This window comes from Triturus cristatus, chromosome 7 (assembly GCF_964204655.1).
Source record: "Triturus cristatus chromosome 7, aTriCri1.1, whole genome shotgun sequence".
Lineage (NCBI taxonomy): Eukaryota > Metazoa > Chordata > Amphibia > Caudata > Salamandridae > Triturus > Triturus cristatus.
The window spans coordinates 421,657,539-421,680,680 of record NC_140590.1 but is presented as its reverse complement, the minus strand read 5'-3'; the positions used below and the strand labels follow the sequence as shown (position 1 = coordinate 421,680,680).

Sequence of the window (23,142 nt, the reverse complement as noted above, 5' to 3'; positions counted from 1 at the left end):
AGAGGTCACAAACACTTGCCCAGTGCGGCGCCGAGCGCTCAGACGCACCGATGCATGCATGCGCTTTATACTGAGGCTGCAGAGCGCTTTGATGCCCGTAGGCCTGTTTCAGCTTCACTAAAATATGCAACAGGCAGCAGGGGGAGGGGAGAGAGGAGGGGGCCTACTCCTGTTTCCCTTGCGGGAGCGAGAAGGAACCATCATTTGAAAGCTCGCTCCAGCAAGGTAATCGCCAAACGTGCACACGTTGCCATTCAAAGCAATGCAATGTGTGCACGTTTTTTAGGGCAAATCTGAATCGATTTCTAAAGGTCTTTTTCCTATGCAGCGCATGTGCGCTGCATAGGTGAGCCCCAAAAGGAAGTCTGCGCCTGCAGCCACGAGTGCACAGCATGAGGGAAAAGAATTTAAGGAAACGCTGGTGGTAAGATTGATAAAGTGAAAAGTTTTGTTTTAAGGGTCTCACTCTCTACCAGTCCACACTTCGAGGGAAAGCTTCTTCATGTTAGGGTTGGAATGATTTCCATTGTGATATTCAAAATGAAAACGTGCAAAAGTTCAGGAATAAAAGGCAGAATATGAAATAACGCTACTCCAGATGCAACGCGTCTCAGGTGAACATGTAAATGGATATTCCACAATTAGAAAACATTGCGGATCACCTCTTCTGACAGGTGCAATTATAGAGGCAACACCGTCTTGTAGGGAAATGACGCGGGACCCGTGCTGTATGATGGGCTGTCATCAAAACATCCAGGAAGTTGAACAACAACACTGTAGCACCTGGAGACACGAAAACCAGTAGTCAAGAGTGAGGCTTTGTGCTGAGTGTTTGAAGTGTCTCACAATGCGGTGTGCAGGGAAACATTGAAGCGCTGCATTTGACAATAGTCTCTGATATATTAATGCTACCGGCAGAGGGGCACAGACTTTACCGTAAAACTTAGCACAGCGGCACACAGAAGCTCATCAACGCAGTGCCCATCACACTATCATAGTAAAATGAAATCAAACGCACCGGAAGCTGCATCTACAGGCTGGCCAAGAGGAGGGTATAAGTCATTTCTCCACATCACCGCTTGTTACTTCAGGGAGCCATGTTTGTTAAAACAACAGGAAAAGCAGAGATGCATCCATTACCGATTGGGGGGTTTAGAGGTTGCTGGTCAATATATAAGTAATATTATAAAAGCTAATGCAGCCTCAAAACTGCAACAGCAACGCCTTTCTTTATTCAACTTTCAAGACCTAATCCCCTCTAAGCCATTTAAACCCCACTTCATATCCTCTTTTAATTGTCTAAAACTGTTAAATATTTTGCCGGCTCCCTGTACCAATTAGAAGCTGTGCTTTGCAACCCGCGCCTTGTTATTACAATTGAATTCTGCGCCACAACTATTTGTTTTCATTTAGTGGCTACATCCGGAGCTGGGCTCGTTTTAGCATTAACTGTTTATTTCACACATTGCCACATAACTGACGCTACCACGTGCACTGTAACAAAAAATAATACTCTTTGCAGGCAGTCGGACATGCTGTTGACAGATGCCAAGGTGTGTCTGTATATGTTAGAACCGGCGGTCTCTAGTTGGCAGAGGTTTACACTTCTGACAAATAGGGACCCACCAACTCTAGTCAGGACAAGGGGATTACACACTCAGATAACCCCTGCTACCCCCTTTGGTAGCTTGGCAGAGCAGACAGGCTTATCTCAGAGGCAGTGTGTTAAGCATTTATGACCACATACAGTAATAAAGTGAATACACTACAAATGGACACAACACAGGAGTTATTATAAAAATAGTATTTTTATATAAGGCTTAGCACAAGACCAAATAACGGCAAAAATATACCACAATCTTAATAAATACTCTTTGGAAGGAAAAATAATAGTTCAGGTAAAAGTTTCTTCTTAGGAAATAGTTCTTTAGCAACAAAAGTAAGTATTCTTCTGAAACACAGTTCTTGGCAACAATGTGACCCCCACAGGAGTCACACGACGTCGAGTTTACGATATTCCCAAGGTTCGGCGTCGATCGCGAGGAGCGCTACGTCGAGCCTGGAGTTGCAACAAAACCCACAAACACAGTACCTTTGGAAATGAAGAAAACGATGATCCACGGCGTCGAGGTCGGTGTCGATCGTGCCTCGGATTCGGGTTGATCCGCAGCGGCGTCGAGAGGTGTCGGGCCGGAGCAGCACTCACAGCATCGAGAAGGGCGTCGAGTCGATGCGATCAGCAGCGGTGTCGAGACGGGGTCGCTTGGAGCTGGAGCCGATACTCACTACTCCTGGCGTCGATACCGGCGTCAAGACGGGGTCACTGGGAGCTGGAGCTGATACTCACTACTCCTGGCATCGCTACTGGCGTCGATCGGGCCCGGCGGCCGGCGTTGAAGACTCGGAACACTGGAGCCGTTACTCACGAAGTCGAGCTGAATTCGGCGGCGTCGGCGGCGTCGAGACTGCAGATTTCCCCTGTGCACTGGAAATAACACTTTCCAGCAACCAGCAATTCAGTAGAAGGTGAAGTCCTTTGACCCTGTGACTTCAACAGGAGGCTGGCACTCTTCCAGCTCTTGGAGATTTTCTAGCAAGCTTTTGAGAGTACACACCAAGTTCCTCTCTCCTTGTTCCTTGCCAAAAATAAAGAAGCAGCTTCAGGTTCCCCCCAGCAAACAGCACACTTGCAGAAGGGGGAGGCAAGTCCTTAGATCAGCAGGCTTCTTGTCCTTGGTAGAGGTTTTCTTGTCAGAAGTGATCTGAGTTCTTAGTTCAGGGGTCCTTCTCTTATACCCTTTTCTGCTTTGTTCCCTTTGTCCAGGCAGGGAAATTCCCCCCATCCTGGGTTTGTTGTGGGTGTTGCCAGGCAGAGGCACCTGGCCTATTCACTGAGCAGGGCAGGGTCCTCAGCCGCCCAGCAGGAGGCGGAGCCAGTATTGTCACTGGCAGGAGCAGGGCTATCAGTCGCCCGGCAGGAGGTGGGGCCAGCATTGTGTCAGGCAGGGCAGGCTATCAGGGACTACTCTTCCCCCACTCTAAGTGTAGATGCCTTATTCACCCCACACTGACTCATTCAGACCTCTGGAGCCACCCAGCCCCTGACACACACACCAAACCAGCAGAGACCGGTGGATAGTTGGACAAGAAAATAGCCACTGTCTAAAAGGGCTATTTTCAAACACAGAATTTAAAAACCATCCATCCTAAAGGGTGTGTTATTAAATTCTGAGTTCAGGGATACTAAACTCGACCTGCTACCATGCTCCCTGAGTCAGTTAGATTATAATGGAGTTAATAATCAGTCTGCCCAGTCTGGCCTATTGGAGGCAGGTAGCCCTTCAATAGTGAAAAACGAAAATGGCTGTAATTCACTATTAGGTCATGCCACTCACATCAGGGCATGGCCTACCTTTTACCCACAATGCACCCAGCCCTAGGGCCTACCATAGAGGTGTCTGAAATGTGGCAAAGTGAAGGTTTTAGAGACTGGCAAGTAGGTTTCCTTGCCAAGTCGACATGGCAGTCAGGGACTGCGCACAGGCTCTGCGATGGCAGGCCTGAGACACATTTTACACGCTGCTTCTGTGGGTGGCACAACCAGTGCTGCAAGCCCACCAGCAGCAGTTAACTTACACGCCCTTGGCACACGCAGTGCACTAGACTAGGGTCTGAACAGTAAGTCAACCAAGCCAATTATGGTAACACTAATCAATGTAACAATTTAACATAGGGAGCACTTGCACTGTGGCACTGATCAGCAGTGGCACAGTGCCCAAAGCAATATTCCAGCAAAAACATCGTAAACAGAGGAGGCAAATGGAAAAAAATGGAGGAGAGACTCATGCCAATGATGCCAGGTCTAACACGTGTCCCCTCCAGCTGAAATGTGGGGAGAACTACCCTTCACCCAGGGAGTCCTCATCACTAAGGCGGAAAAATCTGGACAGACCATCAGCATTGGCGTGATCTGTACCAGGGCGGTGTTCCAACGTAAAGTCCATCCCCTTTAGGGAAATGGACCACCTCAACAGTTTTGGGTTTTCACCCCTCATCTGCATTAACCATCTGAGGGGCCTGTGGTCTGTCTGAACCCGGAAGTGAGTCCCAAACAGGTAAGGTCTTAGCTTCTTCAGCGCCCAGACCACAACAAATGCCTCACGCTCTATCGCACTCCACCTTTGTTCCCTGGGAAGTAACCTCCGGCTGATGAAGGCTACAGGTAAGTCTCGGCCCTCTTCATTCATCTGTGCTAGAACAGCCCCCACACCATGCTCTGAAGCGTCTGTCTGGACAATGAACTCTTGTGAAAAGTCGGGCGCCTGGAGGACCGGTGCTGTACACATTGCAGTTTTCAGGGTGTCAAAGGCTTTCTGACAGGCGTCAGTCCAGATCACAAGTCTCGGCTGCTTCCTGGAAGTCAGCGAGGTCAAGGGGTGCACAATGTTGCCATACCCATTGACAAACCTCCTGTATTAACCCGTGAGACCCAAGAAGGCTCTCACCTGAGTCTGGGTTTTGGGCGGTTCCCAAGCCAGGATGGTATCTATCTTGGGTTGCAGGGGGGCCACCTTGCCGCTCCCTACTTGGTGCCCCAAGTACACCACTGAACCCTGCCCAATCTGGCACTTACTGGCCTTGATTGTGAGGCCTGCTCTGCGCAGGGCCAACAACACTTCCTGAAGGTGGCGCAAGTGTTCCTCCCAGCTGGCGCTGAACACTGCTATGTCGTCCAGGTAGGCGGCGCTGAAATCCTCCAGTCCAGCCAATACCTGGTTGACCAACCTCTGGAATGTGGCAAGGGCATTCTTCATCCCAAAGGGCATAACCCGGAACTGGTAGTGCCCATCTGGTGTGGAGAATGCAGACCTCTCTTTTGCCCCATCAGTTAAGGCGATCTGCCAGTACCCCGACGTTAGATCAAACCTACTAAGGTACCGGGCAGCCCCCAACCGATCTATGAGCTCATCAGCTCTGGGGATGGGGTGCGCATCAGTCTTGGTGACCAAATTGAGTCCTCGGTAATCCACACAGAACCGAAGTTCTGGTGAAGCACCAGGCGCTGCAGCCTTTGGGACCAAGACCACTGGGCTGGCCCAAGGACTGCTAGAGGACTCAACCAACCCTAAGGCAAACATCTTGGAGACCTCCTCCTTGATGTATGCTCTGACCTTGTCAGTCACCCTGTAGGCCTTGTGCCTCACAGGAGTGCTGTCCCCGGTGTCCACATCGTGGACACACCACTGAGTGACACCAGGGATTAAGGAGAACAGATCAGGGCATTGTCCCAGCAGATGGCGACAATCTTGCTGCTGCTCAAGGGTCAGTGTGTCAGAGAGGACTACACCATCCACTGACCCATCTTGCTCTTTTGCACACAGGAGGTCAAGAAGAGGCTCACTCTCCTCCTCCATTCCAGCATCTGTGGCTAGGAGCATGACCACTTCGGACCTTTCTAAGTGGGCCTTTAACCGGTTGACATGCAGGACCCGCAAGGGGTTCCTGGGAGACTTCAAGTCCACCAAGTAGGTGACATCGCTCTTTTTCTCCACAACCTCAAATGGTCCAGTCCACCTGTCCTTGAGCGCACAAGGTTCTACAGGGGCCATGACCCAAACTTTCTGACCAGGTTGGAGCTCAACCAGAGTGGCATTCTGGTCGTACCACCGCTTCATCTCTTCCTGGCTGGCCTCCAGATTTGCCTGAGCAAGATCTCTGAAGCGCCGAGTCTGGTTCCTAAAGGCCAGCATGTAACTGTATACATCCTGGGGAGGTTTCCTGGGAGATTGCTCCCAGCCTTCTTTGACCAGACTCAAAGGTCCTCTTACCGGGTGTCCATACAAAAGCTCAAAGGGACTGAACCCAAGAGAATTTTGTGGCACCTCACGGTAAGCAAACAGCAGGCATGGTAAGAGGACGTCCCATTTACGCCTCATTGGTTCTTCAAGACCCATAATCATGCCTTTTAGGGTCCGGTTGAATCTCCCAACCAGCCCATTACCTTGAGGGTGGTAAGGAGTGGTAATCTTGTAGGTTACCCCACACTCCTTCCACAGAGACTTCATATCATTAGAAATGAAGTTGGTGCCCCGGTCTGACACCACCTCTCTGGGGAACCCCATGCGGGAGAAAACACCCATCAGTGCCCGTCCCACCACGGGGGACGTCACTGTGCGGAGAGGGATGGCTTCCGGGTACCGGGTGGCATGGTCCACCAAGACCAGGATAAACCTGTTGCCCATGGCTGTCTTGGGGTCCAGTGGCCCCACAATGTCAATCCCCACTCGCTCAAAGGGGGTACTGACCACGGGAAAAGGTTGGAGGGGAGCCTTCTGCTTCCGCCCACTTTGCCCACTTGCCTGGCAAGTTTGGCAGGTCCTACAATGGATGTCTGAATCCCTTCTCATCTGGGGCCAATAAAAATGGGTGACAAGCCTGTCATAGGTCTTGTCCTGCCCCAGATGTCCAGCTAACGGAACGTCATGAGCCAACCCCAGTAGGAAGGCTCTGAAGCGCTGGGGTACCACCAGCACACGGGCTGACCCAGGCTCAGCAGCCTTAGGCTCGCTATACAGGAGGTCGTTCTCCCAGTAAATCCAATGTGATCCTGACTGATCACCTGTCGTTTGGGCTGAGGCCTGCTGCCTCATACCCACAAGAGAAGGGCACACTTTCTGTTCAGCACAAAATTCCTCCCTGGAGGGACCACCATCCTGCTGCCAATGGGTCAGCTCGGGCAGGTCTCCCAGTTCAGCCACTTGTTCCCCTGTAGGTTCCAGGGCATCCCCCTCAGGGTCGGCTCCCTCTTGGACCGTGGGAACGATGGGGGATGGTTTCCCGCGCCCCTGCCTCTTCTCTTCATGGTTGGGTCCTGGGCCATACTTTCAGGCTCCGGGACCCCATCAACACCCTTACTAGCTGACATGGACTGGGTGGTCGCACACACCTACTCCGGCAGACCCAACATTTCCAGATGCGCTTTCCGCTCCACCTTAGCCCAAGGGGAGTCCTCCAAATCATTGCCCAGGAGACAATCAACAGGCATGGCGGGCCTCACAGCAACCTGAAGAGTACCTGAGACCCCCCTCCCACTCAAAAGGAACTTGAGCTACCTCACACTTACTCTGTGAGTTGTCAGCAGCTACAACAGGGTAGAATGCACGAGGGACCACCTGCTCTCTGGACACCAAGTGACACTTGACAGCTGTCACACTTGCTCCGCTGTCTCTGAGAGCTTCCACCCTATGGCCATTAATGGTCACCCACTGCCTATATTTCTTAGTGTTACTAGGCAGAGGGGTTGGAGGGACCATTTCTACGTCTCCTAAAGAGACCAGGGACATTTCTGCGGGACCCCACCCACCGGGGGCACCCATCTCACTCCCTCCCAGGGCTATATTCACTACCTGACGGGGGTGCACGCGGCAGTGCATTCGAATCCTTCATGGGACACTGGGAATCATAATACCGGTGTCCCACCTGCTTACAAACGTAGCAGGTCATTGGGCCCCTGGGAACAGGTTTACCTGTCGGGACCTCTGGCTTCTTTAAAGGGGGAGCCTGGGAACCCTTCCCTTGGTTCCCTTGGGGATTACTTTGGGGCCCTTTCTGAAACTCCCTCTGTTTACCCCTGTCCCCCCCACTCTTCTGCTGGGGACCCTGCCCACCTTTGGCTGAGTCTCCCACTGGACCCTTGTGGACCCTGGTACTGACCCAGCGGTTCGCCTCCTCAGCAAATTTTCTAGGGTTAGATAACTTGCTATCAATAAGGTGCTGGCGTAGCTCTGGAAAACAGTTATTAGACAAGTGCTCCCATGCAAACAAATCATAAAGAGCATCATAACTATCCACCTTGCTACCCTTTACCCAACCATCCATGGCTCTGCAAAAGAAGGACACATATTCAACCCACGTAGTACCAGGCAACTTCTTACATTCTCTAAAGGTTTGTCGGTACTTTTCTGGAGTTAAGCCATACCTCAACATTAAAGCATCTTTCATATGAGTATAAAACATCCTATCCTCAGCAGGTATGTCCAACAAGGTATCTCTCCCTTCATTGACAAAGCGACCCCACAACCCCGCTCCCCAATCTTTCTCAGGGACCCGGTGGGCCAACAATGCTAACTCATATGCTTTAAACCATTGACCAATATCCTCATTTCTACTGTAATCTTTTATCACATCTTTGGGAAAATAAAACCTACTTTCTGCAGGCACAGATGGAGTGCTGCCACCAGAGGGATTCAACTCTAAACTCTTAGTTTTAAGCTCCATCTCCCTCAACATCTTCTCGCGTTCAAACGCTAATTTTTCTCTTTCAAAATCTAATCTTTTGCTCTCCATTTCAGCTTCCCTTTTGCTTCTTCCATTCTCTAATTCCAACTGTCCTCCTAATTTAAGTTTTGCCATCTCTAACTTGTATTCCCTCTCCTTCTCCCTGTCTTCCAACTCTTCAGGAGAAAGGCTCTTAGAGGACACACTGCTGCCGGGAGATGCCACGTGCCCATTCGTGGGCTCTTCCACTTCCTCTTCCTCTTCCTCTTCCGTAACCACCCCCGGATCAGAGGGATTTCTGGCCTCTAACCAGGCCTTCAGTGCTTTGAGGAAGTCGTCTCTCAATCTGAGACCTGTGGTAGGAACTTTAAACTGCTTGCAAAATCGCTCTAGATCCTGCTTCCTGTACTTATTGATCAATTTCTTATGAAATTCCCCCACAACAATCTCAGCAGGTATAGCAGCTCCGGCATCCTCCATGGTCAAAACTGGCAGTGTTTAAAAAATAAGTTCCAGGAAAGCGGAGAACAAAAATAGAATATCCTACCAAAACAGATTGTGGCTGCGCTATGGTCTGCTTTCACTATGTAGCGTACACTAATCACTGCACATGAGTCATAAATGCAAAGTTCAATCCTCACCGCTGACCACCAATGTTAGAACCGGCGGTCTCTAGTTGGCAGAGGTATACACTTCTGACAAATAGGGACCCACCAACTCTAGTCAGGGCAAGGGGATTACACACTCAGATAACCCCTGCTACCCCCTTTGGTAGCTTGGCAGAGGAGACAGGCTTATCTCAGAGGCAGTGTGTTAAGCATTTATGACCACATACAGTAATAAAGAGAATACACTACAAATGGACACAACACAGGAGTTATTATAAAAATAGTATTTTTATATAAGGCTTAGCACAAGACCAAATAACGACAAAAATATACCACAATCTTAATAAATACTCTTTGGAAGGAAAAATAATAGTGCAGGTAAAAGTTTCTTCTTAGGAAATAGTTCTTTAGCAACAAAAGTAAGTATTCTTCTGAAACACAGTTCTTGGCAACAATGTGACCCCCACAGGAGTCACACGACGTCTAGTTTACGATATTCCCAAGGTTCGGCGTCGACCGCGAGGAGCGCTACGTCGAGCCTGGAGTTGCAACAGAACCCACAAACACAGTACCTTTGGAAATGAAGAAAACGATGATCCACGGCGTCGAGATGTCGGCGTCGAGGTCGGCGTCGATCGTGCCTCGGATTCGGGTTGATCCGCAGCGGCGTCGAGAGGTGTCGGGCCGGAGCAGCGCTCACAGCGTCGAGAAGGGCGTCGAGTTGATGCGATCAGCAGCGGCATCGAGACGGGGTCGCTTGGAGCTGGAGCCGATACTCACTACTCCTGGCGTCGATACCGGCGTCAAGACGGGGTCACTGGGAGCTGGAGCTGATACTCACTACTCCTGGCATCGCTACTGGCGTCGATCGGGGCCGGCGTCGAAGACTCGGAACACTGGAGCCGTTACTCACGATGTCGAGCTGGATTCGGCGGCGTCGGCGGCGTCGAGACTGCAGATTTCCCCTGTGCATTGGAAATAACACTTTCCAGCAACCAGCAATTCAGTAGAAGGTGAAGTCCTTTGACCCTGTGACTTCAACAGGAGGCTGGCACTCTTCCAGCCCTTGGAGATTTTCTAGCAAGCTTTTGAGAGTACACACCAAGTTCCTCTCTCCTTGTTCCTTGCCAAAAATAAAGAAGCAGCTTCAGGTTCCCCCCAGCAAACAGCACACTGGCAGAAGGGGGAGGCAAGTCTTTAGATCAGCAGGCTTCTTGTCCTTGGTAGAGGTTTCCTTGTCAGAAGTGATCTGAGTTCTTAGTTCAGGGGTCCTTCTCTTATACCCTTTTCTGCTTTGTTCCCTTTGTCCAGGCAGGGAAATTCCCCCCATCCTGGGTTTGTTGTGGGTGTTGCCAGGCAGAGGCACCTGGCCTATTCACTGAGCAGGGCAGGGTCCTCAGCCGCCCAGCAGGAGGCGGAGCCAGTATTGTCACTGGCAGGAGCAGGGCTATCAGTCGCCCGGCAGGAGGTGGGGCCAGCATTGTGTCAGGCAGAGCAGGCTATCAGGGACTACTCTTCCCCCACTCTAAGTGTAGATGCCTCATTCACCCCACACTGACTCATTCAGACCTCTGGAGCCACCGAGCCCCTGACACACACACCAAACCAGCAGAGACCGGTGGATAGTTGGACAAGAAAATAGCCACTTTCTAAAAGGGCTATTTTCAAACACAGAATTTAAAAACCATCCATCCTAAAGGGTGTGTTATTAAATTCTGAGTTCAGGGATACTAAACTCGACCTGCTACCATGCTCCCTGAGTCAGTTAGATTATAATGGAGTTAATAATCAGTCTGCCCAGTCTGGCCTATTGGAGGCAGGTAGCCCTTCAATAGTGAAAAACGAAAATGGCTGTAATTCACTATTAGGTCATGCCACACACATCAGGGCATGGCCTACCTTTTACCCACAGTGCACCCAGCCCTAGGGCCTACCATAGAGGTGTCTGAAATGTGGCAAAGTGAAGGTTTTAGAGACTGGCAAGTAGGTTTCCTTGCCAAGTCGACATGGCAGTCAGGGACTGCGCACAGGCTCTGCGATGGCAGGCCTGAGACACATTTTACACGCTGCTTCTGTGGGTGGCACAATCAGTGCTGCAAGCCCACCAGCAGCAGTTAACTTACACGCCCTTGGCACACGCAGTGCACTAGACTAGGGTCTGAACAGTAAGTCAACCAAGCCAATTATGGTAACACCAATCAATGTAACAATTTAACATAGGGAGCACTTGCACTGTGGCACTGATCAGCAGTGGCACAGTGCCCAAAGCAATATTCCAGCAAAAACATCGTAAACAGAGGAGGCAAACGGAAAAAAATGGAGGAGAGACTCATGCCAATGATGCCAGGTCTAACAGTATGAAATGATGAAAAAAAACATGTACACTACAAAGTTTGAATCCTTGATATGTGAGCATGAGCATTCTGCTGGTATGGCTGACTCCCACTTTCATTCGCCCTACCTTGACAAGCTCGTTATCATTGTCAGGTCAGATTACATTATTTATTATTCAAACTTCTACGAATGGTGCACTTTGTATCATGTACTGCTTGGTGCCTTGTTCATTTCTACCAACCACATCCCCTGCCTGCTGTAGGCGTTCGTGGGGTGTGTCATCCTTTTGCACCCTTTTCCACGAGGCGCATTCACATAGGTACAGTTTTTTGTCATTTTTAACACTCTTTAGCTCTGAACTACCCCCCTTACCACCCACCCCCCACAGTTGAAATCAGGATCAATTCAGTGCTTTGGTGAATTGGTTCTGCTAACTATGTAGTGTGTTTCTTGTCACAAGTTGCCACATGCTTTTTTCAAACTTTCTCAGGGGTGGAGGGAGAGAACCCCCTTTATGTTACTGGACTCGCTTCATGACAGAACACTCCTCTCCAACGTTTACGCCTCACCACTTTGAAATGTCACCAGCCGCCACTGCTCCATGTGTCTCTGGAAGGATTGAGGGCCAGATGTACGACCAAGAAATTTGCGACTAACTAATTGCAAGTCGCAAATTGGGATGTGCAACAGTGTCTGAGACACGGTTTGCGATTCCTAATGGGGTCGCAAATTGCATGCTTCATGCATATTAGTGAGACACTCAGAATTCGCAACCCCAATTAGGAATTGCTGGCTCTCCGGGTATGGTGGCCTGCTGGGCTCAGCAGTCCTCCATGCCTGGAACTGCTTTTAAATAAAGCAGTTTTTTTTTTAAATGCAGCCTACTTTTCTTAAAGCAAAACGGTATGCATTTAAAAAAAGAAAAATGAAACATTTTCTTTTCAGTTTTTAAGGGCAAGTAGTGGTCCCTGGGACTAATGTGCACCCCGTCAATCCCAACCACTGACAGGTCTGCCCCACCGCACACCCGACTCCACTCTCCCCAAGGGAGCTGGATGCAGTAGCGGTGAGTCAGCATCACTGGTGCAGCAGAGTTCTCTGAAGAGGACACAGGCCGTGCAGAGGAGTAGAAGCACCCACATTTCGAGCTCAGGAACAAAATCAGGAGATCTGTGGCACAATAGCAGTCAGTGTTGAACTTGCAGTGAGAGACAAGGTCCTCCAACAGGTGGGCATGAGCATGACAGTAGCGACGTCGGAGGAAAAGAGACTGTCAAAAGTCAGGCAGGTTAATTAGTTCAAGTTGTGTAGCCGCAAAAATGGTGGAATAGATATTGACCGTGCCAGGTAGGAATGGCAGATTGGGTAGGCCTTGTTGTGTACCAATCTGGTCCTGGTCATATCAAGTAGATTTCCCTTAGACCCCAAGCAGCTCAGGTATAGCAGCTGACCAGCTGAAGTAGAAATTATGAAACAAACATTACATACTCCGCACACTTTCCAAAATCAAACACACACAAAAGACAACTAGATTAGTAGCATCAGAGTCTTTTATTAGAAGCCAAACTACTGCAGATTATTTGCAAAACTGCAATAGAAATGATCTCAATAATTGTGGTGCTAAGGATTGAACATAATGCAAATGATATGTACTAATACAATATGCTATTCCATAGAATTCTCCTTCCTGTAAAATTTTTGTAAACTAGAACCTAAAAATCTGCCATTAAATTAAGGCAAGTGCAGTGCATTATTGCATAATTGTTTGATACAGAGAGATTGCCCTGTGCCTGCAAGGCTAGGCTCTATGTGGGAGAGCCAGCTTGCTATCAACTAGATTCCTTGGTGGTAGAGAAACAAGCTTCTGGGATTCCAAGGTGCAGCTCTCTGCCTGTACTGTGTCGCAGGGCTATTTTGAGAAAACGTTTCTGGGAAAAATGACACTGTGTGGTATATTTCCAACGAAGTGGCGTAGCGCGGTGTTAGCCTCCTTGGCTTAACGCCAAGCTCCACTACTTCAGAAATGCAGGGCTGCACCATATGTACAACAATATGGTGCAGCTCTGTGTTTCCCCCTGCACTGGCACGAAACTTAGCAGCATTGCGCCAAATGCAGGCACCTTTGCACCACAGTGCAAGGATGTCTTCAGTGAGGCAAAGATTGTTGATGTGCAGGAAGGTCTCCCTTCCTGCACATAAACAAACTTTAAATAGCTGTTTGTAACTTTTGTGTGTGCTTAATGCAGCACACATAGAAGTTGCAAAATGCTTTTTGGGCGAATTTTTATGTGCAGGAAGGGTATCTTTCCTGCACATAAAAAATCAATGGCCTTTTGCTCTTTCTATGTGTGCTGCACAACGCAAAAAACAGGAGAATTAAAGAGTTCTCGTTGTTTCTCCTGTTTAAGACCAGGTTTTCCCGATGGTGATTTTGCCTATTCTGTCCTGCAGGACATTTTGGTATGAGCCCACTCCACAGGCCCTCCCCCTTTACTGCTTTAGTATCGATTCTAAAGGTGAGGAATCTATGGTACGAAGTATTAATCAGAAGAACAAGTTACTTGCCGTCACTAACTGGTGGATGTAGAGAGAGTCAAGCAAGAAACGTTTAGGAGCAGGTATGGTGCTAATATGCTACTCCACTCAGTCACTTCTGGGGTGGCAAAAATCCAACTGCAAGATGAACTGCACCATCTAGTGGCTCGCTGGAGTATTTCTAAGAAAGGTTTCTGTATCCATGTACATCAAACATAAAAATAAGGAATCTGCAGTTATATGAAGTATCCATCAGAAAGAGAGTTAGCAAAGTTAGGTAACTTGTTCTTTAGTTTTCAATAAATAGAAATGTGAGTAGATGGCTATACCAGTTACCTGTTTTGTGTCCTACAATATGCTCCTTCATAATGGCTATATTTTACTGTACGTTTTGAATTCACAGATTGGTAGATAAGTATTACCAGTGCTATGAATGTCATATGTTGATTTCTTGTTTTATGATCTTTTATGATGTTCTCATTCCAAAGCAATTAAAGAGCCTTCAAAAATTCACCTAATGGACTCTGGAGTAAGCATGGCAACGCTTTTCCCACTGGCATTACGAAGTCCACGCAATACAAAATTAATCCTCAACTTTGATTACATGCCCCTGGATCCTTTGGCGGTAAGCATGAATGTTATTATGTGGTTAATATGGCATTTAACATATCATCCTCTTGTTTTTTCTGCTTATCTGGTATGCTTCCTTAGCCCAATTCCCCTGCTCAAAAACGCCTTCATTTTCTCCCACTTGTTCATGCCTTCAGAAGTAGAAGCAAGGTTATTAGTTACATTGAGGGGGTCTAGTGAGAGGTAAAACTAACAGCCCTTCTGAGTTCTCATCTTTGTAGTATTCTGTGAGCTGTCATCTATATAATTTGGGCATGATAACTAAAGCCATAGTTTAAGACTATGCAACAACATTGTGTATTAACCATGCTGGATGTAGGAATATTGACAATCAGTTAAGATCAATGAATATATATAAGCACTCCACATTGGGTGATTACGAGCAACTGCAGTGCTACGGCGATGTACCACAGCACAGGCAACAAAATATTTTTAATTTGAGCCTGGGTGGTGTCCTTGTCCACCCCACATGTGCCAGGATTTCAGGTGACCCAGCCCGCCCCCTCATTCCTTTTATTTTGGCAATCCCCCCCGCCCCCCCCCCCCCCCCCCCCCGTCAAAGAATGGATTTTGCAGCTTTCTTAGTTCAATAGATAGCAAGGGTTTTCAAAGTCAAGATGTCTGGAGAAGGCTGCCAGCCTTTCGGCTTTGTCTTTGCTTCTTTTGTTTGTCAAGTTTTGCAAAACATTGTTGGAGAAGTTGCCTGACCATCGCCAATCAGAAGAAAAAAAAGATTTGTTAAAAGCAAACATATATTTGGTTTGACTGAATAAGCACACATTGCCGCACTGGCCCCTGGCAATTAAGGGGAGTACTTTTTGTAGGGAAGAGGTCCTTGTGAAAGGGCATCATGCTGTCACTCACAGTCTAGTTAGTAAGGGGGTGAAGTGAGCTGACAGTGTGGTGAAGAAAAATGTGAATGACACAATAACAACCAATGAATGAAGAGAGGCTGCCAGACCACCCCTTTAAACATATTATACATATAAGTTTAGTAAAATCAATGGTTTCGGCTAATGACAGACGGAAAAAGGAAATGTCCAAAATATTGATTACTAAAATATCTGCTACCAAAATATTCACAACAAAATATAACTACTCATTTAACGGTAGGTAAGGCTCCGATCCGTAAATGTAGATCCTTTCTGACAGCAAAATGCCATTTTTAAGTTCACCAAACCCAATTAGCGATTCATTATTATGTTACCAAATATTACTGAAGAGATTATTAGGTTTGGGCATAGATACTCAATCAATATTTGGTAGGGGCGTATTGAGGCCATACCTTCCACATTCTGTGTTCCTTAAGGATGTATTAATGGTTTTGCAACCGAAATCCACTCACAAACCATTAATGCTTTACCACCTCCCTAAAGGAGCAGGTAAGTCATTATTAATTGGAAAGAGGTCTTCAAGAGTCTTCAAGAGACTGTGAATGTTCACAAAAACGGTTTTTTATGAGCAGGCAGTGGTCTACTGCCTTCTCATAAAATGTTTTGTGTCATTTTTTTAACGCATGACTGCCATTGCCACCAATCATTGTAGGTCTCAATAGACGACCTCCCTCATGCAGATTAGTAAGGTAGGTTGAATTGTGACCAACTACGAATCAGTATTTTGATAACCAACCTATCAATGGATGGGTGGGTTCTGAAAACAACTTTGAATTCATTAGAAGTTAGTGCGCAAATTGCGACCACTTATAACAAATCAATTTTGTGCATCCCATTTAAGGAATAGCAAATTGTGAATCGCTATTTGTCTCAATTTAGGATTCCTTGATTGGAATGTTTGCAGCCACGGTCGGTAGTGGGAGTAGCTGCCGGGCAGTGATGTGGGGATGGGGAGGGGCAGGGTGGGGGGTAGTAATGGATTACGGAGGTTTACAGGTAAGTGAACATATAGATTTAAAAAACAAATTTTGTTGTGCGCACTGCATCCCCAAATGCGATGCAGTGCACGCAACGAAATTCGTTTTTTTTATTTATATGTTCACTTACCTGTAAACCTCTGTAATCCATTGTTTACTACCCCCCTCCCCACGTCACCGCCCAGCAGCTACTCCCACTACCGACCGCGGCTGAATGTTTGTACATGAGGGCCACTGGATGATAAATAAAAGGTTGGGATTGAAAAGCACCTACTTAAAATAAAGAATCCCCACAAAGAATAACCCACAAATATAATTGAAAATTCTCACACATGAAAATAATTAATAAAGAAATGAAAGCATTAATACAAAAAATTAAATAATCAATTATTACTTGTGATACATTTTACATGAGCACTTCCCACCAATCCTAAATTCAACCACAAAATATGAAAGAAAATAAATAAGTGTGACGCATATAAATAATGAAATAATTAAATGTACAATTATAATAAATAAAAAACGTATATAACTAATAAAGGCATAACATACTTTATCGTCTAAAAACAAAACACCCAACTAGTTCCTCGATAAAGTAAACCTAAAAGAATCAAATTAAATATCAAAATTATTAACAATAAATAAAGATTAAAAACAAATTAATAATAAATACTGTATTTAAATGAAACACTACTCACCCAATCCCCCAATAAACCCACAACCAAAAAAACCCATGAATCGAATGATAATGTTATAAAACAATACCATATTTGTAAAGAAAATATTTTTTCACAAAAACAGAATTGTAACGAAATATAACATCTTATACATCGATAGTTTTGTAAAAACTAACACAAAAAAATATATATTTACCAAGACAGGGCCTGGGGAAAAAGAATCGTATTACTTTAAACTGAACGGCTCCTTTAAATCTTTCCAAAAAATAATGCAGTTGAATTTGATATTTGAATTTTATTGCAAGAACCGAAAGGCCAGTCCACCCAGCGCTTATGGTACTCCCAAGAGCACCTTCACTTGCTCTACTGAACCTTTCCGTCTCTCTTTCTCGATATCCCCTTTTCCCAGTTCCAGAAAGTGCTAACCAGCTGTTTTCTCTCTCTGATTTAGTCATCCGCCAGAGCTGCAGCTTATTGCTCTGCAAACAACATCTCCTTTCCCCCGGTCGTCATTCCACCAGGAGACGAATTGAACCCTTCACAAGCGTGCTACATCTTTGAGGAGGCGAATAAGCCGACAGTGATTCACATACCACTTTTTAACAAGCAGAATAGCGGCGGTAAGTGTTTGACAGCAATGCTTAAATTGTACACCTGTGCAGTCATGTAATCTATAAAGTGCCACCAACTCCCCGTTATTTACTCGTGTGTGACGACACTAAAAGGAGGGAAGCAGCATTCCTTACAGCACTGAGCTAAAGTCCGTTTTTTTTTATAGATAATTCTTCCAATGAATTGAAGTCAGTTTTTTAAAGAAAATTCTTCAACTTGAGTTTGGTATAAAACATACTTTAACAAACATCAAACCAATGTATCTGCATAAACCAAAGGCGCAGTTAGTTAAACATTGCTGTATGAACCGTCTACACATCCTCCTTAATAGTTCCCGCTGAAGGGAGGAATGCAGTATATTTGTCACAGATATGTAATTATTTAGCAATTAATAGGGGTCTGTCGATCAGTATTTTCTCATTTATCCCCTCAAGTAGACTATCACCAAGTACTCGAAAGCGCAAATTACCGCACCTTTTTTGATTTTCAGAGAGTTGTAATGTAGTTTTGCCCTACTAAGATGTAATGTAAACAAAAAGCTTTCTGTTGCATGCACAGTGCGTTATAGCAAATTAGGAAGTTGCACTATATAAGGAAATTCTAAGTGGTTTGGTCTGCACAGGAACGAATTTGTGGAAACTGCACATTTCTCATTTTGATATTTTATTTGTGTAACGAATTAAAAGAAAGTTTGCTTTAGTCTCTCATGAAGTATGTCCACCTATGTAGACACACACACGCACACACGCACGCACACACACACCCTGATTCAAACAATGGGGGCCTCAATAATTGCTTAAATGAACACTCTCAGATATGTGTCTCTAGAAACGTACTTCCGGGTACTCCCTCGCCCCCGCCACACAGACGTCTCCCTCTGATGTCATTTGCTAGTTTAGCGAGCTCATATGAAAAATGCCCGACAGTCTTCCTATGATGGCTTAGTGCCCACTGCCCCTGCTGACAAGCACAACACCTGATGGACTTCAATTCGCCTTTAGTGCATCCTGCTCTTGGCATCCAAGGCTCTGCATTTTTTGGTGACACAGGCATGTCCCTTAGATCTCTTGTCCTTTTACAGTGCACCAAGACCCTTTTCTATCAAAATCACTAGGTTGTACGTCTTGTATGTCTGTGAGAATTTCTCACTATCAAGTCCTTCATCTACAACGGTAAATAATGCAACCAAGTCGACCCTAATCCTATAAGTAGTGCCTCCCTGTCAAAATATTATACTCAGTAAATCCATCATCATTTCACCATGAAAATCATGGTCTCACCAATGAATGGCAAAGGTCTCTTCAGTCTGCTATTGACGCTTCTATTTTTACATTGTATTAATCCTCTTATGATCACAAGAGCCTGCAAGTAACACAATCCATGTATTCTTTATCCACTCTTGCACCACCACAGCTTTCACAGTTGCAACATTCACTCGTTGTCTGTTGTGTCCTGCTTTCTTTTGCTGTTTGTTCTTGCATTATCTCTAATTGTATTCAGGTATGGCATGGGAAAGTTATCATCCTGGGGAATTCCGATTCTGCTGTTAAAGGCTATATGAATGCTTCATGCTGGCTCATAGGTGAGCATTAAGATAGGGTCAGGAAGAACAGTGAAGAAGATAGTTTATACAACTCGGGGGCTGTAGCAGGGATGTGTTCCTGCCCCCTATTATGTAATCTCCATACAACAGACATGGTCTCAATTCTATTTATAGAAATAATTTTTCCCCCGAAGTCAAACTCCTTGGGGCAGATTTACAAGTAAGTGACGCATCTGTAGAGATGAATCACTTTCCCTGCGCCAACATGCTAAATCCTTGCGTCACCGTGGATGCGCCGTATTTACAATACGGCACACCATGGCGCAAGGATTGACAGATGCGTCAGAAATTCTGACGCATCTGTTGACGGAAAAGTCCCGCATTGCTGGAGTCGTGTCGCAAGCACGACGCAACTCCAGCAATGCTCAGGGGCACCCTATGCCAACATGCTGTGTCACTCATTATGCCTGCTTCAAGCAGGCGCAGGGTTTTGACGCAGCATGGACGTAAAAGTGACTCAGTGAAATCTTGTAGATTTCACTGCGTCACTTTTATGGGGCTTCCTGCGATGGAATGCCCACCCTGTATACATTAAACCTGACGCAGGTTTAATGTGGCGCAGGGCTTCACAACATGACACATCTAGGGAGACGTTGTAAATGGAGCGCAACTTTTACGCTACCGCTGCGTCACAAAAGTGACGCAACGACAGTGCAAAAGTGACCCAAGGGGCTTGTAAATCTGCCCCCTTATTTATTCCTGCATTGCAATATCCGAATGCTACTGTGCTAGAGGATCATTCTCCAATTGGTCTTCAAAGAGTTCTAAATTGTCTTCATGGCTATAACATTAACATGACTTCACATTAAATCTTGGTCAAACTAAGGGGCATATTAACAAGGGCTGGCGATAACATTATTGCCGCTTTAGCGTCCGTTTTTGGGCGAAAAGCGGCGATAATTTTATAGCAATATCTTCAAGGACACGCTAGCACGCGTTTCCTTGACTTAGCGCCCGTTTCCAGCACGTCTAACTTCGTATCTCAAACGAGATGCAAAGTTGGCGTTACTGGGCGTACGCCTGACAGACTACCTTGTAAAATATCGCAAAATGTACATCGCAATATTTACAAGGATGCCCACACATTTTTGCAGACGTTAATTTTTGGCGAAACCCACGTTTTTTGCCTAAAACTAACGTCTGCAAAAATGCAGACTTAATTATACTTGGAGAACCAGCGATGTTCCGTGGAAAGTACCGCTATCGCTGGGAAATTATCGCCATTGTGCTATGCGTTGTTAATACAGCATAGCATGGCGATAATTGCCAGCGATAGCCGGCGATAAAAAAAATCTCGCTAAGAGCGGCCAGCGATAATTATCGCTGCTGCTTGATAATATGCCCCTAAGTTAATTCAGTATCGAAAACGAGAAAATTTACTCAGAGAATAGGTGAAAGGAGGGTGTACTAGTGTAAAGCTTAGCAATATCTGGGAGTTTAGCAAGATGAGAAGCTCATTAATAAATACACCTAGCCGCAATGAGTGACTGTGGAAGACACCTACAAATAAACTTGAGGAACCTATATGCCAACCTTTATAGCCCTTGGGACACTATGATTTTAGAGATAATCAGAGTGAAATCCATACCCAAAATAACGTATGTATCTCCAAGCTACGGGGTGAAGCTACATATAGGTTTATATGTCTGCTGCTCTTGAGTAATCTTTGGTCTCCCTAGCAGAACTCCCTCCATAACTCCTTTTAGAATTTAGTCTTGTGAACTTTAGTGCAATAGCTGATATGAGGTTTTTGAAGTATTATTACAGACTGAAGTTTGTGAGAAGTTGCCCTGGTATATGCTGTCCACTAATTATAGTGGGCACCGGGGGACGTGGCTTCGTCAAGCTGCGAAATGGCCGCGCGTTAGAGCGGCTCCGCCGGCTGAGTTCATTAATCCCGTCTTAATCCGTATCCACTGCCCCAGATGTGAGCCTGTTACGGAGCAAATGCCCTGAGAGTGAGTTAGATGAGCCGGTGAGCGGTAATTCATGCAGCTGGGGCGCGAGGAGGAGTAACATAGAGTGCGGCCTGCTGACGCCTTCGCAGTGAACAGCCGGGACCTCGAGTGGGCGTGACCCGGGGAGGCCCTGCCTGGCGATCGGAGGAGCCACGGTAACGAAGCGGCGGCCCACCGGGACAAGCTGCGGATCTCGTCCGGAGAACCTGGGGACAAATCTGGAAGGAGATCACGGGTCTCGGGCGGCCGGAGCAGGCGCCGGAGTGTAGCCCCAGCGGTGGCTGGAAACGTGTACTGCGGAGAGCCGCCTGAGCCGCGCTGAGAGGCCCGGAAAAGATACAGAGGGTCGGAGGTGCTGGAGACGACGCAAGAAGTCCCGCTAAGGCAGAAATACCGGCACCATTCTTCCAAGTAAGTGCACACGGCAGCGCTCAGCCCCCGCAGGCACTGGAATTTGTAGCCATCATAGCAGAGGTTCCGCCCGGAGAGCACACTGACTGTCTAGATTGGCAGGGGATTGTGGACAATATAGAGCCTATTCTGGAATAATAAGGCTAGGACCCGCTGGTGCGTAGCTGCAGATGATTGTCCCCATGTCATGACATAACATCTGGAGCCTGGGCCTGCTGGAGGAGCCTGCGGGGGACGGCGGCAGTTATAGAGATGCGAGCCTTGTGGAAAGTCCGATATGGGGATCGCTGCCTGGTGCCGGGTCCTGGGACCTCTGATTGGGGGCGGAGAGCTACTGACCCCAAACTAACAGCGCAGAGAGCGAGCTACAGTGGAAGCGGACATTGCTGAGAATCCGGGGAGCTGAGCTGCGTCACTGGCAGCAGCCGGTGTAAGAGGCTGCACTAATTAGATCACATTCCTGGGAGGTGGCGAGGCCAGCAGATAGAGGAGGATATGATACCTGTGATGCTTTAACACGGTCCAGAGAGACTGCTGCAAACTGCTGAACCATATGAAATGCCACGATGCAGGAGGTGATCTCTGGGAGGTGCGCTGTCGGGCTGAGTGCTCTTGTTGACCCACAGCACCAGACTATATCTGGCATGATCGGGAAAGGCCGAGCGTCCTGCCCTGCTGCGGTACTGGAGACTGTCCCTGGCTACTGATTGTAGGATCTGATTCGGACTGCGACATATGCCGAGAGGGGGACAGCCACACAAGACGTCCACTGCTCCACAGCCATTGTAGCCACCAGAACTAAAAAAATGGCCACGATGGGGAAGCCTGACACGAGGCAACCCCGGATTACATTCGAAAAAAAATCTAACAAGGCGATAGAGGGTGAGTCTAGCCAGCAGGGCCGAGAGGCAGAAGAAGGGGCTTCGGCGATGCCACCGGAAGAGGACATCCGCGCTATGTTCAAAGATTTGAAATCTAGTCTCTCTAGTCTCTCTAGTCTTCATGGCCTCGATTCCAAGATGGATTCCCTTGCAGAAAGAATGGCCAGGATAACACACAGGGTGGAAAAGCAAGAAGGCCGTATGAGCACAATGGAAACTAGAGTGACGGAGGTGGAAGAGGGGCACACAGAATTAGACAAAAAACTGCGAGAAATGGATGGGGTGTTGCAAGTCATTAAGCTAAAGAATGAGGATTTGGAAGCCAGGTCGCGGAGGAACAACATACGCATCACGGGCATTGCAGAATCCACGGACATACAAAATAAGGAGAAATACGTAGAGACCATGATGAGAGAGCTCTTCGACCCCGCTCTGTCCGACATGTTCCTCATAGAACGGGCCCATAGAACGCTGGGTCCTAGGCCGCGGCCGGGGGCGCCGCCGAGACCCATACTGGCAAGAGTCCTCAACTATAGAGACCGGGACATGATCCTAAGTTTGGCGCGTGAAAAAGGAGACATACAGTACAGCGGCAACAACATAGCCATGTATCCAGACTTCACGCTACAGGTGCAATCAGCCCGCAGAGAGTTCATGCCAGCCAAAAAGATATTTCAGCAGATTGGCACTAAGTACTCGTTGATCTACCCTGCCAAGCTGCGGATCCAGGGCCCTGGTAAACCCAC

The 23,142-nt window shown here is 47.1% G+C and overlaps 1 protein-coding gene across 1 annotated transcript in view; it reads left to right on the top strand.

The window, feature by feature from the left end:
- Nucleotides 1-23,142, top strand: part of LOC146809852 (cytosolic phospholipase A2 gamma-like) — a 680,097-nt gene that overhangs the window by 635,862 nt on the left and 21,093 nt on the right. Inside the window, exons 14-15 of the mRNA XM_085616716.1 lie at nucleotides 14,243-14,379; nucleotides 17,383-17,551. Coding sequence (XP_085472842.1) covers nucleotides 14,243-14,379; nucleotides 17,383-17,551 — 306 coding nt within the window. The remainder of the gene's footprint in view (nucleotides 1-14,242; nucleotides 14,380-17,382; nucleotides 17,552-23,142) is intronic.